The sequence below is a fragment of the Apostichopus japonicus genome, chromosome 3, assembly GCF_037975245.1.
Source record: "Apostichopus japonicus isolate 1M-3 chromosome 3, ASM3797524v1, whole genome shotgun sequence".
Taxonomy (NCBI): domain Eukaryota; kingdom Metazoa; phylum Echinodermata; class Holothuroidea; order Aspidochirotida; family Stichopodidae; genus Apostichopus; species Apostichopus japonicus.
In genome coordinates, this window is record NC_092563.1 from 16,915,594 (window position 1) to 16,936,901 (window position 21,308).

Genomic DNA, 21,308 nt, shown 5'->3' on the forward strand with positions numbered 1-21,308 from the left:
ATATATATATATATATATATATATATATGTATATGTTGATACTAGATGAGTACTGATTTGAGACAACTGAGTTGTCTGAAGATCGCTATAAAGCGTGAAACTCCGAGTTACAACTACTAGTGTTCCACTAGTCTCATCTAGTATCAACATATATTCCGCTCTGTCCAATGGACATAGAGCACTCTGCGCCAAGATAGACGCCAACCTACTCTATATATATGTATATATATATATATATATATATATATATATATTTATATATACATATATATATATATATATACATATATATATATATATAATATTAAGAATAGATACAACAACACACTACACAAATTTTCGAACACCCTAGTTCTTTGCGGTCAGGTGTAATAAAGAGTGATTGAAATCACGTCAGTCTACCGTAAGCCTTCAGACTGCTCAAAGTGCATGAACCCGGAAAGAAAAGCCATACCCCTATTGAGACCATGACAGTGTGAACGCACTTTAAGGATCAATTCGACTTTCTTCAATTATTGATTGCAATTATCCCTACAAATTATTGAAGAGAACCCTTAATAACTTAACCCTTAATAATTGAATCCAGAAAAGGGGTTAGGGATGTTTTTGCTATGGTATTCTTTTTGAAATAAGAAAATCTGACTTTTTTGTATTTTAGGTCAAAGCTGTCAACACCATTTAACTTCGGGTGCAAGTCAAATTACGTCACCTGGATTCCCTAATGAATATGCAAACAACCTGACGTGTACGTGGACTATTGAAGTATCGGCTGGCATGTCTGTTGAGTTAAAGATTGAGGAGTTCAATTTGGAAGTATCAACTGGATGCTACAAAGATTTCTTATCGGTAAGACAAAGAAACGGTCCTGCAGAAATTTAATTAAAAATGTTTTAGTAAAGAAGGAAACAAATGACAGTAATAAGAATAAATAAGGAAAAAGTGTGGCCAGGGATCAGGAAGGTGACAAATTTTTCTAAGATAAAGACAATGGAGAGATTGCCGTATATATTCTGTTAGTGGTGTCATTCATTTCCAAGTTTAAACTTTTCGAATTATGTATATTAATTACACGAAATGTATATTAGTCTTTTCATATTCGATTTCATATTTGAAGTTCCAGTTTTTTGTTAACAAAAAGCGGGTCAATTGAAACTAAATGATTGAATGTAATTTGTAATCGCAAAACTGTGACTGTGCCCGTGACGTCTGCTAACGCATCGGGTAACAGCACATTAACTGAAATATTCTTGGTAGTTTTGTTTCAGTTTACAAAGTATGCATTTGCATAGATCAACATAATACTGATATAAACAGGCAGCTAATATCACCGTTGTTAGCCGTTTCTTTGTTCAGGAAGTGAATAGAAAAACTGTCAATTCAAGTCCTATAATCAAACGCGGAATTGATGTGTGTGTGTGTGTGTTTATTTTTAATGTACTTGACAACAATATCATCCTGCTCATTGTATACCTTTTTTCATAGTCATACGCGCTACTTTTATCATTGTTGTACTTTTATATAGCATCGTTAAATGTAATGCTATCATTGTTTCTTTAAACGCTATCATTCCATGTACTGTTTTGTTGTCGGATATTTTTTACATTTTTATTATTTTCATCATGTAATTTTATATTACCGCAGGGTACTTCTATGTTATTATCATGTAACATTATATTATCCTGTTATATATTATCATAGTTCACATCTATATATGTTATCACCGTTTATTTTTATATATCGTACTGTCTTGTATGTTATCATCTCCAGTACTTTTAAATTATCAACATATACTGTTATGTTATTATCGTGCACGTTTAGATTGTTATCATCAACAACAACAAAAAACTTGACAGTTTCGGCGTTCCATACCTTTTTTTTTCACATACACGGCGAATATTATTGTATTCACTGTAAGCCTGGAAGTATGCATATTGCCACGGGAATATTCAGCTGTGGATTTTATAATGTATAATAGGTATATGACGGCTCTCAATATGATGGTACTGCCCTCCTTACCCCGTCGTGCGGTTCGGAGATCCCATGGCCGTTTCCATCCACTGTTTTGGTGTCCACCAACAATCTCATGACGGTTCTCTTCACGACAGATGGATCGAACATAGCGAGTGGATTTAGGGCGACCTTTGAAGAAGGTTAGTAACAAAATCTGACACAGGAGCGTAGTGGCGAAGGGCAAGAAGGTATTTAGCCCCACCACCCAACCCCCGTCTCTAACTCAGTCTTTTCTATATTAAAAAGTAAGAAAAAAGAAGGAAATACATGCCAAAGAAATTTCAGTGTTATCCGTCACTCCTTCTGACTTGTATCTTTGAACTTGAAAATTGAAAGGAGCAAACACGAAGTATCTGAAGATTTCCGCAGTTTTCAACCCTCGGCCTACCAGGGCTCTCGCTCTCGATGGTTCGGTGCCAGCCATTTACAGTATACCCCCTCACCCTCCCCTTCCCCTTATCGAAAATACTTAAAGGCACTGAAGCCTCGCCCCAAACCGCGTGCGGCCATCTGAAAAAGTTAACTTTCTGTTGCTTGCAAGTGACGTTTTGTTCGTGTCGCTACAAAGTGCAGACAGTAATGAAACGTGATACCTTAATTGTTATCTTTAGCAATGTCCATCGCTGTATCGTTTGTATACTGTGTTGTGGGTATAGACCGCAGCTGTATGTACTGATTGTACACTAGTGTCTAATTACCGACGGTAGCAAGCTGTGTGTGTTTTTTTTCTGGGGTCGATGGTGGTGTTTAACATTTCTGTTACACCTCATTCGAAACTAGTTCAAATTACCGGCATTAGACGTTTCTTTTTGCGCGAGTCTTCCCACCCTTTAATACTCATGCCGAAGTTACCATCTGCAAAATATCACTTTGCGTTGTGTTACTTGTATATGTTCCCTATCATGTCGTTAGTTTCATAACAATATACTGTCCCGGAACATATTGTACAAAGAAAAGAACATGCACGGCTTACCCAACTTTATTATCTACAAATCTAGTTAATTTCCTCATCATTTAAATGCATCATTTTCAACCGTAACCCCTCCCCGCTCCTCCCACGGTAGTCGATTTTCGTCATCTTTTTTGGCTAAACTAATTAGTGTCATCCGAATCCCTCGTAGACACGATTTTTAGAAAGTTAATCCATCTGATGTATTTCATCCGTCCTTTTCGACAGTTTTGCCACGACAAGAGTTTCTTCTCGTTAGTGATAACGGTTTAGGACATATCTTCAAACAGAACCTACTGGGTGTCGATGTCGATATTATACCGGCGATCGGTCAGAATACAACGGTAGGACTAATGCCAACTGATGTGGCTTATGACCCGATCGGACAGCATGTCTACTACTCAGATGCAACAGGCGGTTTCCTTGCGAGAATAAAGATTGATGGATCACATGAAGAAATCGTCGTTACTGAAGATGTTGATGGTAAGACGAAATTTCATTCTGCCTGAGGTTGCAATTGTTTCCACTGGCTATTAAAGGTTAAACTCTTAATGTCAGTGGAACTCCGCCTTTCATAAGGCCCATCGTGTGAGTTCAACGTGTCGATGATATTAGACTATATAGTCAGTGTACTATATTTATACTGAAATTCCCACCACACGTCCCAGATAGGTATTTATATCCATCAGCAATGTAATACGTTATAAAGAAACGTTTCATATTTCCATTTAACGACAAAATAACTACAGTTTAAATATTTATACTGTTGCAAGCTATATCCTTCTTTTTCATTAATTTAGTCTTCTTCTTCTTTTGTTTTTAAATCCTAACTATAGACCCTACCAGCTTGGCTGTTGATTATATATCAAGGCGCTTGTTCTGGGTAAATGATAATTCACAAACAATCGTGTCGTCCAGGCTTGATGGAAGTGATAGGAAGGTACTGTTGCAAGGGAGTCTTGGATTGCAAGCAGATTTAGAAGTGCAACAGGAATCCAGGTATGATGATCAAAGACATAGGCTTAGGTCCAAGGGGCACCGAGAAGCTGACTAAAACCCTGGCGAAAATTTTTTCGTTCGGGGGGTCCCTTACTTTTAAATCTTCACTTTTTCATCAGTTCGTTATACAATGAATATGAGAAACATATCATTCTGATTTCCAACCCCCCAAAATTGACCTGTGCCCCAGGGTTATGCCCCCCTGAATCCCTCTTGCCAACCCTGCATATACTTGAACATATGTCGGATGTGAATGGGGTGGATTTAAGCACCAAAATCTCTTCTCCATTACTTTGTAATGATTTGTGATGAGAACATGCAAACGTGTTACTATTCACTTCTTATTGTCTTATTCAACTTGAACTGTCTGATGGAAAACAAATCAAAACCTTTTTTTTCCATGTTTGTCGATCAAGGAAAATCTTTTTCGGGTTATAATCGTGGAAACTCCTATATTATATGTAACATGTAGGTCTATTTAAGGTCTATACGAACATTAATTCTTCTGATTAAACATTTTATAGGCCTTTTGTTAGAAATATAATATCAATGTGCAAGTGGACGAAGGCATTCAACCATGGTATACAGCAAAAGAAAAAAAAACACAGTTCTAGTTGGATCATTAATTACTAATGGTTAATTAAACCTATCACAATGCATTTACGCAATGCATTAACAGCACTAACCGCAATGTAAATAGAGGAAGTATTCTTAAAAGACATAAATATTGTTATAATTCATTTATCCATATGCATATCACATGTGATATGATAGTCTCAGATTTAAAATCAAGGATTTCACCAATGAATTATTTAATCCGGCTTCATTTATTATATATCCACAACACAAAGTCAACATAACGTTATCGACATATGCTGAAAAACATTTGAAGAATATAGACTTTCCGTGTTACAGAATGAAGGGAATAATACACACTATAGTGTACGGATATAACGGATCTTATATACAATTATATCCTTAGTTTCATCTTTTGGACGGGAGTCGTAGGCGCAAACTTTAAAATAGAGAGATCCCTAAAAGATGGAACAGACCGTGTAACCATAATAGATACAGAAATGGGCACCTTATCCAACATTTACTGGAAACGAGAAGGTTTGTTATCACAGCTTGATCATAAGTATGTATGTGTGCGTTTGTTTTGTATTCTGACCGAGGACTTGAAAAAAAAGAATTCCAGGTCCTCGGTTGTGATTTCTAAAGAATCACCACGTCCTCGGAAGAATTATATTGTTTGGGGTATTGTTAAGGTTAGGGTACATGGATTTGAACAATGGAAAATACATTGGGGTCCTCGGTCTGAATGTAATACAAACATGTGTGTTTGTGCGTATTTATTTATGTATACTTTGAAAAGAGGAATCATAATCCACATCCAAGGAGGAAGGGGATAATTACAAACAACTTAAGCCACTGATTAAAAGGCACGAGTGCGCCAGCTTTAGTGCGGGTCGGCTGTTGGACTAAGAACTTTCATGATGAGGAGTATATATTATGTACGAACAGAAGTCAATTGTTGAAGACGGTTAAATGTTTACGTTGGGAATTTCGTACATCAATGATTTGAGACCAAGCTTTATAAATTCATATTCCATTATACCCTTAAATGTAGACATGATAATATTATACTTTGAAGCACTAACCGTTATCTATATTGTTTTGTTCCGAACAGAAAGCAAACTTTACTGGTACGAAGTTGTATCTTTAAGACTCGAACGGTGTAATGTTGACGGAACTAATCGTGAACTCCTTTATGAGGCACCCGGGATGTACGCTCCATACCGTCTAATTGTTTCTGATGAAGCATTTCATTGGACAGATGGGTCTTTCGGAATAGTGGCAATCGATCGACAATTTGAAAGAGAGCCAGTTTCGAGAAGGATAGGCAGTCCCGGAGGAGAACCTTATGGACTGAGTTTCTTCTCTTCAAGTGGTAGGTTCACAAATATACTAATTAAAAGGTATACACCTTTACTAATTTATCTGCTACCAAACAACCCTTAGATGAGGCACGGCGATGTACTGTATATGGTGATGATGATGACAATTTGCATTGAATAGTATTAACAAACACCCCCCACCCCCCAACCACTCACCCACACACCACCGTCTCACTTTAATGCTATTTTTTTGACACAGCAGCAGCAGCCAATCAAAACTTGCAACACAGCACTCTTCTGATATTTAGAAGATATTCACTACAACAACCTAATTATACGGACTAAGATTCAGCCCATCACCATGCATTGTTCATATACTCGGTCTATGAAACGACGACGATACGAAGGGTGATGCGTCATATCCCATTTTCCACCCCCCCCCCGCCGCCCCCCCCCACACACACACACACATTCTTCTGTTCCATCGAAAGACCGCAAATGTATGACTATTAAGATAACAAAGGAATCATGGTGTATCGATTTCTCCAGATGAACTTTGCAACATCCATTTAACGGATGAAGATGGTGAGGTAACGTCATCGCTATTCGCTGCAGAGTACGAGTCTAATCTTATTTGTACTTGGATCATCGAAGCCCAACAAGACAGGGTTGTTGAGTTTACGATCGAATCATTTAATCTGGAGACATCAATGGATTGTGGAACAGACTCCTTAATGGTAAGAACGATGACTTTACATCATTCATCTCTTACCTGTCTCTCATAGATATGGTTTCTCCTTTCTATACCTATAGCTTACGACAATAGGTAACATGCTTGAACTGCGCCCCCTCTCCGTCATTAACCGCTCGAGGTCGAGGCCTTCTTCCTTAAATGTACCAGTCTTCGTGGGGAGCACTGATCTGTACACTGTTAGTGTACAGATCAGTGGTGGGGAGGCGTGCGTCTATGTTGACCGTCAAGCGAGTTAGAGCTTCACAAGGTTAACCCTGTCTATAAAGATTATCTGCTGCCTCTGGTTTTATCTGGTTGGTACAACTTCTCTCGCCGTTGAAACAAGCAAAAACTATGCTTGGTATATGTTTAAAACTCTTTGTTGGGTTCTTTACAGATTTTTTTTTACAATAAATTAATATATAGTATTAAAGATTCCACACATGTTAATAACATCGCCTTCTCTGCGTACATCGGGGCTGGAGTCGTCACACTGGAAGTAAAAAAAAAACCTAATTTCTTGTGGTCGTAATTAGAAGCAAAATTTCCTTTTCTTGGAATTGTTTTTTTTACAGAGTATGACACTTACTAACTTGTGTGAGTTTGCTTGTAAATGGAATATTGCTATGAAACACTAAAACTTGTTGTAAGCGGTTGCTGTTTATCAATAACCCAGCACATAATTCCTTTGAATTTGAAAATTCAAGCAAACTTGAAGATGAATTTGCAAGTAATGTATAAAGCTTCGCTATACAGACTGATATTTAATTGATCAAATTTTAGCAAACACGATTTCGTTCCTTTGATCGAAACTTTGAAAGCGACAGTTGCGTGTGCATGCATGTATTACTGTCAGTAACAGTATAATCAAATCTTCTACATTACACGAAATATCAACTGCACCCGATCATACAGAATGTAATCACGAATACAGTATGAAACTGTTTCCCCGAAAGATTATGAGGTCGGCATTGAAGAACTTAGTATGCATAGACTCCGGATGTGTGACCTGATTAATTCACATTGGCTTCGGCTATGAGTACAACGTTTCTGTATGCTGCCGTGTTGGACGAATCTAACCATAATAGTAGTTTCCGACATCGCGATCCGCGTTATATTCGTTGTCGACTTTGCAATCCGCTGTCCCCCTCACAATTTTGCAAGGTCGGTAAAAGTGTCTCCATAGTTTTCCCTTTTCGGAAAATTAAAAAGGGTCACTGAAATATATTGGAATAGTATCGCAGAACAGTGTCAAATACGATTAAAAAAATAAAAAAAATAAGAAATCTTAGACGATAATCAGTCGTGAAGAGTAATGATGACGATAATTCGTTCATTGCAAAGACACTCGTAAAATGGAATAAAACCCCCCAAAAAACAAAAACAAAAACACCTTGCCCTATATAAGAGAAGAAACAAACCTGTCACACCAGAGGCATGTTTGTTTGTTTTGTTCTATAGATATATGATGGCACTAGCGGTGACGTACTTCTCCCTCCTACTTGCGGATCAAGGATAACGTGGCCTTCTTATCCTACATTGCTGCTTTCGACGGGAACCACCATGAAGATCGTCGTCTCCACCAACGGGTTTCCTGTAGGTACAGGATTCAGCGGAAAGTACAAGCAGGGTAAGGACTATACCTCTTACGAACTTTCATTCTTTGTATTAACGGGTGACACAAACCCAAACACCTTCTTTGGCTTACTTGACAGAGATCTTTGTGCAGATCAACTCTCCCCCCTCCCCATCCACTTCATCCCCCTCCCCAACCACCTCATCCCCCTCCCAACCACCTCATCCGCTACCCCAAACAACTAAGAAACATCTTATTCTCTTTGGGAGATATCTTAATTTAAAAAAGTCATCGCCCTAATCTGTTATTATGTAAATATGTGATGTCATAGTGCCATGCACAAGGATCTGAAAACTTTTGTATTTTGTCTTTTTTTTTTCATTTCATATACTTCAAGGTAGAAAGTGAACAGTGTTGGTCCTACCATTATTAGGTCATATCAAGAGGGTTCAGTATATTTTAGATTCAACTTTTGCAGAATTCATCTCCGTTACAGGAAATAAACATTATTATAAATTAACAAATAATGAAAGAAACAGATAAAGACCTCAAGCAAATGTGGCTCGATGACGTCATACTTAGACTTGACCAAGTCTTCAGCCTTGTGTGTGAAGAAACGTGAAACCTGTGACATCAGCCAAGTGGATTTTTGTTAGCTGTTTAAGGAAGTTGCTTATGACATTTAAATCTATCACAGAGTCAATTAATGGTGTTTGGGTTTCTGTCTCCTTTAAGTAGTTCATTCCCAACAGTTTCTGATCATTGGATTGAAATTTTTACCGAATATTACTGAAGTTATGATGAAATGTTTATTTTTTTTTTAATTTCCACTAAAAGAACATTAATATGAGAGCAATAAACGACTCTGTTTGATTCTAGCAGATTCATCGCAAAGAAAACACCAGTTTTAAACACATTATGTACAATTACATCGAAGTAACTATTCACTGGATGCTGTTGACCTTGCCGAGCTTCGTCGTTTCAAATCAGGCAAACTCATGTTTCTCTTGTCCCAATATTATTCAATTATTTGGACGTTTTGCATTAATCTAAGATGATTCCTTAAGAAAAGACCGTCCCCATAATTCCCCTCAGTGGCTTGGTACGGAGGGGGGGATACCCCAGCTAACGTCAGTAAGGGGGAGGGGTAGAGGGTGATGGTTCGGTCGTTGGAAGTTTGGCAATCAGCCGTAAATATTAAACCACTACTACATCTTAAAATGCACTATTTGACGTCTATTTTTTATTTGTTTGTGGAACAAGCCCTAGTCCGCTCTACATGGGAGTCGACTTCAATGAACCCGGAGACTTATTTTAATGAACTCTAATGTTGGGTGGAAAGCACCTGTGTACGGTATATGTACATTACATGGCTGCTCAATTACTATGTTGACAATCTGTGGTGAGTGACCTCTCTTTGTTAAATTTACAGCTCATGATGAAGTAACTACTTTGTAACTACAAACTTTCACTCGCTTTCACTTTATATATATATATATATATATAGTTCTCCCGCGTGATGAGTTCTTCCTCGTCGCTGACTTCACAACTGGAGATATCCACAAACAAAACAGATTTGGAGTCAACTCCATGCCGTTGCCATTGGTGGGAGTGGAGAGACCGTTATCCGTTGACTATGATCCACTGGATCAGTTCGTATATTTCACAGACATACTCGCCAGATCCCTTAGTAGGATTAAACTAGATGGTACTGACCAGGAATTGTTAATAGATGACATGGTGATAGGTTTGTTCCAAATGCGCATTTATTCTATAACGATCGAAACAGTGCAATATCATGGAAGATTATGTATAGTAGGAGCTAGTGGAGGTATTGGGGTGTATGGGGAAATCCGGCTGCACAAAGGAAGGGGAACCCACATCGAGACTCATGGGTACATCCGTTCCCGCCCCCCCTCCCCTCAACCATAATATTAAGCTTTCTACACCCTCTGACATAGCACATGACCTGTTTCTTGTTTTCGTCATATAGATCGCAGGCCCGTAGTTGGATTTTTTTTTAGGGGGAGGGGGGACAAAAATGTTAGCTAATGTCCGTCCTGGGGTGGGGTCTTAGTGGGGGAGTATCCTCTACCCTTGAAAAATCATTGTGTGTGTATGGGGTCTTAGAGGCCAAATGGTGCTATCATTTCCATCATCTTAACTACATTTTGTGTTGCACAACTTTAAATGTTCATTGCCAGAGTATACACCTTTTGTGCGTGTGTTATAAAATGGAAGACATTTGGGAGAAAGTCTGATTTTTTGGAGGGGAAGGGAGGGGAATGTGCACCACCCCTCGGAACAGTCCTGCTTATGAGACCATATGAAGCCGAAATTGCATGTTATGATGAGGTAATCGAGGGATTAGTTTGGATTCGGAAAAGCAAGGGCTGCTCAGAGCTAAGTTATTTTGAGAACAACGTAACCTTCTAAGCTATTGAATTCGTTGGCTTAATGCAGTATATAACCCTTTCGACTAAAGATATAACCTTTATTCCGAAACTTTGATATGACTTGATGAATTTGTAATGACAGCTTAGTCAGTGTGTGTGTGCAGGTGGGTGTGTGTGTATGTGGCGTCTTTGAAATGTAAACAATTGTTACCACCAACCTGGAATAATGAACCACGTTTAATATCGCAGAACTGCTTGTATTTCATTCATATTCTTAAAAATATTCTTAGTGTAGATATCGATTGATATCGTTGAAATTGATCGATGGGAAAATGTGAAAATTTCTTTGTTTGTTCCACAATTCGCCGGCCCATCAGCTCCAGAGGGATTGGTGGTTAACTACATGTCCAGGGTACTCTACTGGGTGGATGCGGGTACCGATACCATCAGTGTATCTAGACTGGATGGAAGTTACCGAAGAATCCTGATAGATACAGACCTGGACGAGCCAAGGGACATTACCGTCCATTTTACTCAAGGGTTAGTTCAATTTAACAACACCAACTGGGAGTTTTATACATTTCCTCCACGCGATGTAATGGTAATTTTTTTGCTGAACCCTTAATAAAATACACCGACAAGAACAAAAGCAAACCTCGCGGAAGGCATTTAACATGGTGATCAAGGGCGGCGGAACCGGGGGGCACAGGGGGCACGTGCCCCCCACTTTTCCTCAGGTTAAAAATGTGCCCTTTTTCTACATAAAAATTGAGGTGTCTCAAGTTAGCAAGAGGCCAGGGAACCAGAATGAACACTCGGGAAGGGCCGTTTCCGGCCATCTGAGGGGTTTGTAAAACCAAAAATTTTCTTGTACGATCCGCGCCAACCGATGGTGGCGCTCCGCTCAGATAGTCATGCATACAACTTGGCAAATTCTGGCTACGCCCCTGACTTTTTAATGAATGTCTGTGGGTCAAACTCAATGCTATATCGAATGGCAAAAGTTTGTTAAGATATTAACAAGAAATAAACTCTAATTCGGAAGATTCCTACATTAGCAACTAGCATGATTTCACCTCCTTTTGTCTCAAAAGAAAACTTGTTCCTTGTTTCCCAATTTGCACATTGGATATTTCAGTGCTAGTATGCATATTTTCCTTGGGGGGGGGGGGGCTACATGGAGTGATGTGTATACGCAAATAAGATAATACAATAAGAGTTATAAAGGGTACTAAATATAAGGCTGCATCAGTCCAATCGAATTTCTGCAAAGTGCCCTTTGATGTCGGTGCCCCCCCAGATTAAAAGTGCTTCCGCCGCCCTTGATGGTGATTTATCTGTGGTTGGGAGTGCTATCAATAGCCTTTTACCTTCTTACAGCACATTTTAAATCTGCTCTACAATTGCAATACTTATACTTTCCTCTTTGAAAAAGATACATCTTTTGGACAGACTGGGGAGATACTCCCAAGATTGAACGTTCCCATGGTGACGGAGCTCATCGCTTGACAATTGCGACGTCTGGACTTCGTTGGCCAAACGGTATCTCAATTGACCCTGCAGGTAAGAAGGCATGCGACTATAAGACCAAGAACTGAATCTGTTAAACAGATGAAACCGTTTTAGGATGCGTTTTTTCGCTGGTTTTTCTCTTGTTTTGTGTGTATCTGGTTTGTTCTGGTTTGATCTGGATTTGACTCGTCACTTCCTTGTCTTTTTCTTCTTTTTCACGCTGTCGGTCAAGGTTTTGATCTATGTCGTGAGTACATCCATTGACCAACAGATATCCTACGTTGAGTACTCCTAACGAATTAGAAATACACTCCCCCTCCCACCAAGGGGCGGATTGGTCCAGCGGCTAGCTAGGTGACACAGTATTAGTGCGCCGCTGTGTCCGAGGCGTCACCAGGTTGAGGTGCCGGCTTTTTGGCTCCGTTTTCCTCTTGGTCGCGAACGGTGCTAGGTTCTTCCGAGGTGCCAACTTCGCCGCTTGTTTGGGTTGGATCACTGAGTCGGTGGTACCTCATGCGCCTGCCAGTCCGACCCGTGCCCCACCCTATTGTTTGTCACTGTTTGTGTATCTATTTTATGATGTCACAAATACCTTGTGTTAAGTTGTGTATATCCGTTTGACCCGATAAGTTACCACAGAACTTAGCACTGCTCCCCACAATAAATTGGTAATCAACATTTTTCTTACCCCCTCCCCTCCTCCTCTTTCGTCCACCTTCTCCCCGCCTCTTACCCTCTTCGTTTTTACCCCGTGACCTTCTTATGCCAGAGGACAAGTTGTACTGGGTTGAGGCCAGACTGGATCGACTAGAGAGATGTAACTTGGACGGATCTGCTCGAGACCTTCTGATAGATTTTACAGGAACTAACTTCAACCCCTTTGGCCTGGCCGTTCTACCAGAGGCGATCTTTTGGACTGATTTGAGCTCCGAAGGAATAGATGTATCGGATCGAAATTTCCTACAAGAACCTACGACCTTCTACATAGCAGATTCTCCAACACGATTAAACGGTATATCCTTCCATAGACGGGAAAACTACACATACGGTATGTATGTTGGATTAACATTAACCTAAGAAACACGAAAAAACTATGTAATATATTGATATATCATATAACTGCAATTAATGTTTTACTTTCTAGATTTGTTTTACAATCTATTTAATTTTCTTTTCAGTTGATATGGATTGTTCCTTTGGACGTTTGAACAGTAGTTGCAATGAACTATGTCTATTGACTCCAGGAGGAAGATCATGTGTCCATGGTAACCATTTCTAATTAAAGTTTATATCAAAAATTTAATTAATGTCAGATCCAGGATTTCTCTGAAGAGAGAGTCCTAACGACAAGCCTCGGTGAGATACCGAAAACTAATTCACAAAAATAACGGAGCATATAAAATCGGTAAAAAGTATAGCGAATGTCTGCGCGCGAACCATGCTAAAGATTTCTAGTATACATATATTTCGGCGAATTGTTTCCATTTTGGCGAATTGTTTCCAATGAAGTTTTTAGTTGCAAAACAAATTCAGAAAAAGGAACCCGGGCTATCGCGTGTTGGATCCAATCTTGTTGGTGTTGGCGCTACTTTTCTGATTGAACGAATGCAGTCTAAAAAAAACGTCTTTATATATTTAGTTTCTGTATACTTTGGTCGGTGTTTTCCTTTCGTTCCATTTTTTGGAGGAGGGGGGGGGGTGGCTCTAAGAACTAACATTAATGATTATTATTATTATTGTTAGTGTCATTGCCATTGTCTTTATTATTGTTATTGTCATTGACATTGTTATTGTTATTGTTTTCTCCTCATGTTTGTCTACAACAAATATTCGATTCCTTAAGTTGTTTTGTTTTTCTTTGAAGTTTCACCGATTTTCCATAGTTGTCCGAATAACATCGACCTCTTTATTCAAGAGGGGAGAGATTTTAGCTGGCAGGAACCTCTAGCAACCAGCCCATCAGGTGCAGACGTCACAGTTACGTCATCACACGAAGGTGGAGGGCTTTTTGTGATCCCTATTAATCAAACAATAATGGTGTCTTACAACGCCATTGATGTCTTCGGCAACTCAGCTATATGTTTCTTTAACATCTATGTTGTCTGTAAGTATATGGACATGTTCTACGTATTTCACCTTGGCGAATGTACATGTGTGGTGGAGGTGGGGGGGGGGGGGTCTTTCCCTTGTTTGAAGCTGATTAGTTGAACCCTGCATAATTTTGGTATTATGTCATAAACTATTATATTCTTGTCCAGCTCCTTCACTGATTGAATGCATTTGAAGGATGACTTAACAGGACGCACTGTATTCACATTTAAATGAATCTTGTAGCCATGTCTGAGAAGGTCCTTAAAAAAACACAGTTGATAATGAGAACGTTGAGTTTCCAACTGAATGGAAACTGTATGTGCTAAAGACGTGACTTAGGCCACTTTGATGGTTGAACGTTCTATGTCTAACCAGCAAGTCTCAAAAAACCAAAATAAATAAATAAATCAGTTAAAATAGTGAAAAGGTAAAGGGAAAAACTACATCAGTATGTATGTAGCGATCGAGTACAATTTTAAGCTATCTAGACCAGTTAATCTTTACTTTGTCTGTCACAGTCATTTGCAGGCTAGCTTAGGTATAAACCACTGTCATTCTAACACATTATGTTATACCTGTCCCTGTAGTAAGCTCCTTGGTCAGTGTTGACGCTGTTATCTCCATGGGTTCCATGTGATGCAAAACTCTTAACTGTTAGTCATGAAGGATACTTTTAAGCATACTTTTTAAGAAAAGTCACCCGAGGTGAAAAACCAAAACAACTTGATCTATCCTCAATCCCAGTTCTCTTACACCAGGGGCTGTGTGATCATTGTGGTGTGAGGTTAAGTGAAGTATCATGAGTCCCTCAAAAGGGATAGTTCTCGGGTAATTTACCTTTTAAGAAAAATCACCAAGATATAAATATATATATATATATATATATATATATATTGTATTGATAATCTACAGATGACGATAAACCTCCAGAAATATTATACTGCCCTCAAAACATCGAAAAAGTTGTCGCCGAAATAGAAGACGAGGTCGTTGTGATTTGGAAGAAACCGGAAGTAGTGGACAATTCTGGTGTAACTACTCTAATAGAGCAGACACATCGTAGTGGAATCACCTTTCCTGTTGGAGAAACGGAAGTGACGTATATGTGGCAAGATGACGCCAACAACAATGTCTCATGTAATTTCCTGATACTTGTAACTAGGGATTTTGACGAAGGTAAAACATCTACTACTCCTTTTATTATAAAAACAACTATCGGCTATAAATATATATATATATATATATATATATATATATATATATATATATATATATATATATATATATAAATATATATATATATATATATATATATATATATATATATATATATATATATCAGGCGCGTATCCAGGGGGCATTGGGGGCGCGCGCCCCCCCCCCCGGGTAAGAAAAAGAGGAGAGAATAAAAAAGAGAAGAAAAAAGGGAAAAAAGAGGGGGAAAAAGAGGAGGAGGAGAGGAAGGAAGGGAAAAGAAAAAGAAGAAAGAGAGAAAAAGGAGAAAAGAAGGGAGTAAAAGAAAAACGCCAAGACACCTGGAAGAGAAGGAGAAACAGTGACATCATTACAGCGCTGATCCCTATTATATACACAGGGTAGCCAATCGAGGTAAATGAATCTGCAGGATTCATGTCAACTGGGCGCGCGCGTACCATGCATGGAGGGTCATGTGATGTGTTCCAGGGTAGTACCAAACTGATATTTCTCTGTAGCAGTTCGAGAATAGTGTTAGTGACTTCGTGAAAGATTTGTCGGTTCGGACATGGGAACTAACGGCATAAGAAGGTACTGGTACTTCAGGCCTACGAAATAGTGCTAATAATGCTAACGTTAGACATGCTGGCACATAACAAGTATAGATACATTGGGCTTGCAGCGGAAAATGTCGATGTCGATGACTGAATTGTATTTCAAGAACGATTTTTTGTCGAAAAGGATTGTTGAACTGGACGTGTTGCTGTGGGGAAATGTTTAGTTCAGTGCAACCACGGAATTCTCCATGGAACAGAGCCTAATGCATAGAGCTATTAAGCTCTATGGCCTAATGCTGCTCGACGGGAATATAGCTATCACGTTAGGCTACAGGCAAGGTTATTGCTAGGTAACGGGTGTCGTCTGCTGCTCTAAGCACGCATGCACATTTACGTACTAGTTGGGGGAAATCATCATGCGTAATGGGAGAGTAATATATTAGTACCACCCTGGAACACATCACATGACCCTCCATGCATGGTACGCGCGTACGCGCGTATTTACTGTGTGATAGTTTCTCCAGATTCATTTACCTCGATGGAGTAGCCAGTGACTGATCAAGGATTTCGGAAGGGGCGTGCGCCTCACCCTGCCCCTAAAATCGTCAACTCCATTTTTGACGTTTCCATTTTGTGCTCTCTTAATAATGTATATGTACATATATACTATATATGGTCTATCATAACGCGTGTGTGTGTGTATATGAAACCTGCTATGAAACCAACTGTGGCTGTTCTCGAACTCGACCGTGTCGTCGGGGAACATGACGCATTTCGGGAAGGGGGCGACTGCCCCCACCCCCCCTCCCTTGAGCATATTTTTTTATGATATCGTTAGTAATTTCAAAATAAAAAATGCTTAAATGCAACATACAAGGCCGGGGAAGTGTCATTACCAGCGATATGGGAGGTATTTTTGGCCAAAATTTGCTTGTACGCTTCGCGCCAACAAATGGTCCTGGGTAGTGCCATTTCCAGCGATCTGGGAGGCATTTTCGGCCAAAAATTTTCTTGTACGCTTCGCGCCAACTTATGGTGGCGCTACGCTGAGATAGTTTGCCAACAGGCTTCGTCCCTCACTTGGCGAACTCCTCGCTACGCGCCTGCTCAAATTTGTAAAGCAAACAGCAGATATCACCTTATATCAATGAGCATGAAAATGGTGTTCAAAGACGAACAGCCTCAAAACTGTCTATGTGTGAAGTCATGGGCGTAGGAGCCCAATTTGATTTGGGGCTGTAACGACTTGCCCGAAAAAATAACCAAATATTTTCGCGCGCTCCGCGCGCGTTCAACATGTTAATGTCAATATCATCATATAAGCCAGCATCGGTTATTACATCGTATACCATCGTGTACCTTACGATCCGTGAAAGTTGAGCAGTATACCGCGGGATGCTAATGTAAACAACGAAATGTCTTGTGTAGATGGGGAAAACCTTGAAAAGTGGGGCTGACAGGTATTGTGGGCCGCGACGTAGAATCACCTACACAAGCAATGATCCACAGGACATGCGATGAGGTCGAACATGATTTGTGACTCGTGATTATCTTCAAAAAGGTTATGGAAACAAAAAAACGTTTGGGAAATACTTGGTTCTCAGGCAAAAGTGTACATCTGCTTGGTCATTTTTAAGCCTGAGAAGTGCCATTTTTCCGGTGATCTAGGGGGTATCAAAACCAGAAAATTTTCTTGTACGCTGCGCGCAAACCGATGGTGGCGCTCCGCTTAGATAGTAATTGGCGCCCCCCGGATCAGAAAATCCTGGATACGCCCTTGTATATATATATATATATATATATATATATATATATATATATATATCATGCTATAATTGTGTAGATTTCAATTCTGCATATGTATAAAAGTCCCTATATCACTTGAAATTGATCAAGTATCTTCAACTTGTGGGTCATGAAATGACGTTATGAGTAAAAATCTATGTTTCTTCAAGTCATTGGCGTCGCCAAGTGGGGGGGGGGGGGGTAGGGAATCAGTAGGGGGCACTTCTCTCAAACATGTCGTTGCCCTCGGTTCTACATCCCACAACTCAATTTTTCATGTCCAAAAACTCTAGAAGAATCCAACGTTTGGATAACTGGACGGATCACATATTTGATTCTAATTGGATCGAAACGTCAGATACTCAGTCAACATAAAAGAGCTCAAATAGTTTCTGCCGGATAAATCAGATTTTGTTTTACTTATATTTTTTTTCATTGCTTCATAGGTAACACTGCAGGCACACCCGACAAGACTGATTCACTAGGATTATATGTCATCATTATAAGCACAGCTCTAATTGTTTTAATAATCCTGATCGTCCTGGGCGTCGTCGCAAAGTTCGTTCACTTTCATTACAAAAAGAAGAACGACGCAGTTTACATTGATCCGCTTAGCATGACCCACTTCCCATCAACGAGAAGCAGAGCGAACCATCCATCAAATGCACCATCCGTTCCAGGTGACAACCGCAATATTCCGATAAGCCCACCACCGTATTCCATCGATGGCTCGATGGCCCAAGCAAATCCCGCTAACGTCCCTGGAACCGGACCGGATTCCCTTTACCTCGAAGTGAACTTCAATGATGGTGACGATGAATTGGATTATATGTACTGTTCAAATCTTCCCAGGTCAGTGGATAGGGAAGGGTATGAAGTGGCTATCAATAAGGTACCAAGATATGGAAGACACACCTACAGTCGTACCTTGGAGAAATTTGGAGGTGGCGGTTCTCTAAAGAGTGCACCAAATAGTTACGAGTAATCTCATAAGGTATATTTACTCTATCTAGATCATCTAAAGAGTGTACCAAATAGTTATGAATAATATCGTTCAAGTATACTCTATCAAACTACTCTATTCGTTGCACTAAATGATGACTATTGGTACTAGAATCTTTATATTTCATAGACAACAAAAAAAAGAAGATATATGAGGGGGATTAAAAGAAGTTTTTGAGAATAAATAAATGTGTCTATAGTTGTTCCGGTTTTAATATTATGTCAGCTTTAAAAATATACGCGAAATCTCTGGAATGTTCCTTTAAGGGTTAAATAAATGGTGACGTCGACTCCAGATTGAAGGCCTAAATAGTTAAAGCTAATCAATTGTTTTATAAATTCTAATAACTAAAACCAAAGTTTGTTCTTTTGACTTCTGATGATTAACAACGGTTGGATGACATTCAACCTCTATTTTCTTTTTAATTTGTGATGCTTTGTAAAAGATTTGACAAATTTGTGATGCTTTGTGACCATACTATTTGAGGCATGTTTAATAAATGTTTAATTAGACTAAGTGGTCGGGCCTCTTTCATTTGCTTAGGCTCTGGTGCCGTACTTCAAAGAACATTAATCAAAAATATTGGCTGTGCATGGTCTATAGAAATCCAACCTAAACTGGTGACAGTGTCTTTTAATGGTCGTATCCAAATTAAATTTGTACTTCAACTTTTCACGTTTTATTATAACCTTATGTTGCCTTTGTTTCCATGACAACACTGTATACGTTCATGAACCACAAAGGTAATGTGAAAAATGTACCTTTATCAGTGGCGCTATATGGTATTCCTTCCATGGCAGAATGGTATAGCCACCTAAGGAGATAATTAAACCATATTTATTTCCCAGCGAAGCAAGACTTTTCTGCTGGTGGAGAAGTTTTTCATCTTAAGCATATTTTTAATCTGACATTAGACTTTCTTTTATGTCTTTGTTGTCTTTCCTTTATGAATAGGAGTGCAAAACTTCAAAGAGGTAGTACTAGCACAACAGCATGAGATATATAGAAATCTCCTTGGTTTCAGTATACGAATATACCAAACTTGGCTCTAAGTATATATACGAATAGTCTAGGGCTTTACTTAATCTTGCCCTGGTGTTGATATACTTGATAAACAAAATGCCCCGAGTGAGAATAACTAAATAAATATATAATAATAATAATAATTAGTCTTATATAGCGCAGAATCCAACCTTTAGGTTGCTCAATGCGCTTTACAGATGTGTGTAGCATTTAGAAAATAAGTAAGTTTTAATAGCACGTTTGAATTGTTCAAGTGAATCAATTTCCCGCAGATGGACTGGCAGCGAATTCCATAAGTGCGGGCGGAATAGCAGAAACTGCGATCACCAAAGGTTCTCGTGCGTGTCACAGGAACAGTAAGTTGATAGAGGTATTGGGAACGAGTTGGTCTGATGATCCGTTGTTCGCTCTTGGATTAGGTCGTGAAGATATTCGGGCGTACCATACTTCAATGCCCTGAACACCAATATCATAATTTTATAGTCAATCCGAGCGTTAACTAGAAGCCAGTGTAGATCAATTAGTGTAGGGGTGATGGTGCTGTTAAATCTAGGTAATCCAGTAACAATTCTAGCAGCTGTATTATGAATCCTTTGTAATCTTGCAAGGAATATGCTAGGAATATATGAGAAAAGATCACTCACCACCAGTTTCCTGGCAATTCGCCAACATAGGCCTATAACCCAAGACCAACTGTATTATATGTTTCGTTTTTTACCATTTTTCCTAGGTTTTGCTTATTCATTGATTTATTGGGATATTTACATTATCTTCAACAGTTTATGGTTAAACTGTGTTTCTTTTATTCTCGGTGTATAATCAAGCATTAAAAGGGTTATTATTATTTTTATCTGTATGTGGGTAATGCCGTTACATATCACTCTAACTATGCAATACACAGAAATATTATTCTAATCCGTCGACTTTTTATTATGTGGTATTAAACAAAAAAATTACTAAACATATAAAAGTTTCGAGAAAAACGTCAGGAATTTACGATCATTATTTTAATGTTGTCTCGTTGTAAATTAATATTTAAACACGTAAAAGTGGATATGTCGCGATGAAACTTCAACATTGCGAAATCGAAAGGTGGAATTTCGGAATAAAGCGTCAACATATCGACATGCAACGTTGCAATTTCATCAAAAAGCGTAAATATTGATGAAATGTCGAAATTGAAACATAACACGTCAGAATGTGTTATTAGACGTCGCTATTTCGTGGTAAACCTTCAAAACATGAAGACAAAAGCTGTTATAAGTATCAAATGACATCGCAATCATGGAAATAAAATGTCGAAATGTCGACAGAAAACTTCAATTTATTTGAGGTAAAACGTGGAAATTTCGACACAAAGCGTTGAATTGCATGTTGGAAAAAGGTGAGTCATTTGGAAATGCAATATAAAAACATGTCCAGATACATATGTGCACAATTTTGACATAAACCGTCGAATTTCGAGATAGCACGTCATACTTTAAAAATGGAAACCTGGAAATTTCAGCCTTCAACCGGGAACGGAGGAGGTGGAGGGGGAGTAGGAGGCGGCTCGATACACCGCGAATGCTACATTGCTTCG

The 21,308-nt window shown here is 39.0% G+C and overlaps 2 protein-coding genes across 2 annotated transcripts in view; both read left to right on the forward strand.

The window, feature by feature from the left end:
* Positions 1-2,172, forward strand: part of LOC139965226 (astacin-like metalloendopeptidase) — an 8,844-nt gene extending 6,672 nt beyond the window's left edge. Inside the window, exons 4-5 of the mRNA XM_071967388.1 lie at positions 659-846; positions 1,976-2,172. Coding sequence (XP_071823489.1) covers positions 659-846; positions 1,976-2,155 — 368 coding nt within the window. The 3' untranslated portion in view covers positions 2,156-2,172. The remainder of the gene's footprint in view (positions 1-658; positions 847-1,975) is intronic.
* Positions 2,173-3,149: 977 nt separating this feature from the next.
* LOC139965227 (uncharacterized) lies at positions 3,150-20,633 on the forward strand. Its single transcript, XM_071967389.1, has 14 exons — positions 3,150-3,442; positions 3,796-3,958; positions 4,941-5,071; positions 5,649-5,909; positions 6,406-6,593; positions 8,051-8,219; positions 9,673-9,912; positions 10,939-11,101; positions 11,997-12,124; positions 12,843-13,121; positions 13,252-13,338; positions 13,938-14,177; positions 15,077-15,340; positions 18,147-20,633. Exons 1-14 carry the CDS (start codon positions 3,313-3,315, stop codon positions 18,683-18,685), a joined length of 2,982 nt encoding a protein of 993 aa, XP_071823490.1. The 5' UTR covers positions 3,150-3,312; the 3' UTR covers positions 18,686-20,633.
* The last annotated feature ends 675 nt before the right edge of the window (positions 20,634-21,308 follow it).

Coding starts and splice junctions, on each gene's coding strand:
- LOC139965227 (XM_071967389.1), top strand. CDS start 3,313: ATGCCAACTGATGTGGCTTATGACCCGATCGGACAGCATGTCTACTAC. Junction 3,959..4,940: donor GAAGTGCAACAGGAATCCAG/GTATGATGATCA, acceptor TTATATCCTTAG/TTTCATCTTTTGGACGGGAG. Junction 15,341..18,146: donor AACTAGGGATTTTGACGAAG/GTAAAACATCTA, acceptor ATTGCTTCATAG/GTAACACTGCAGGCACACCC.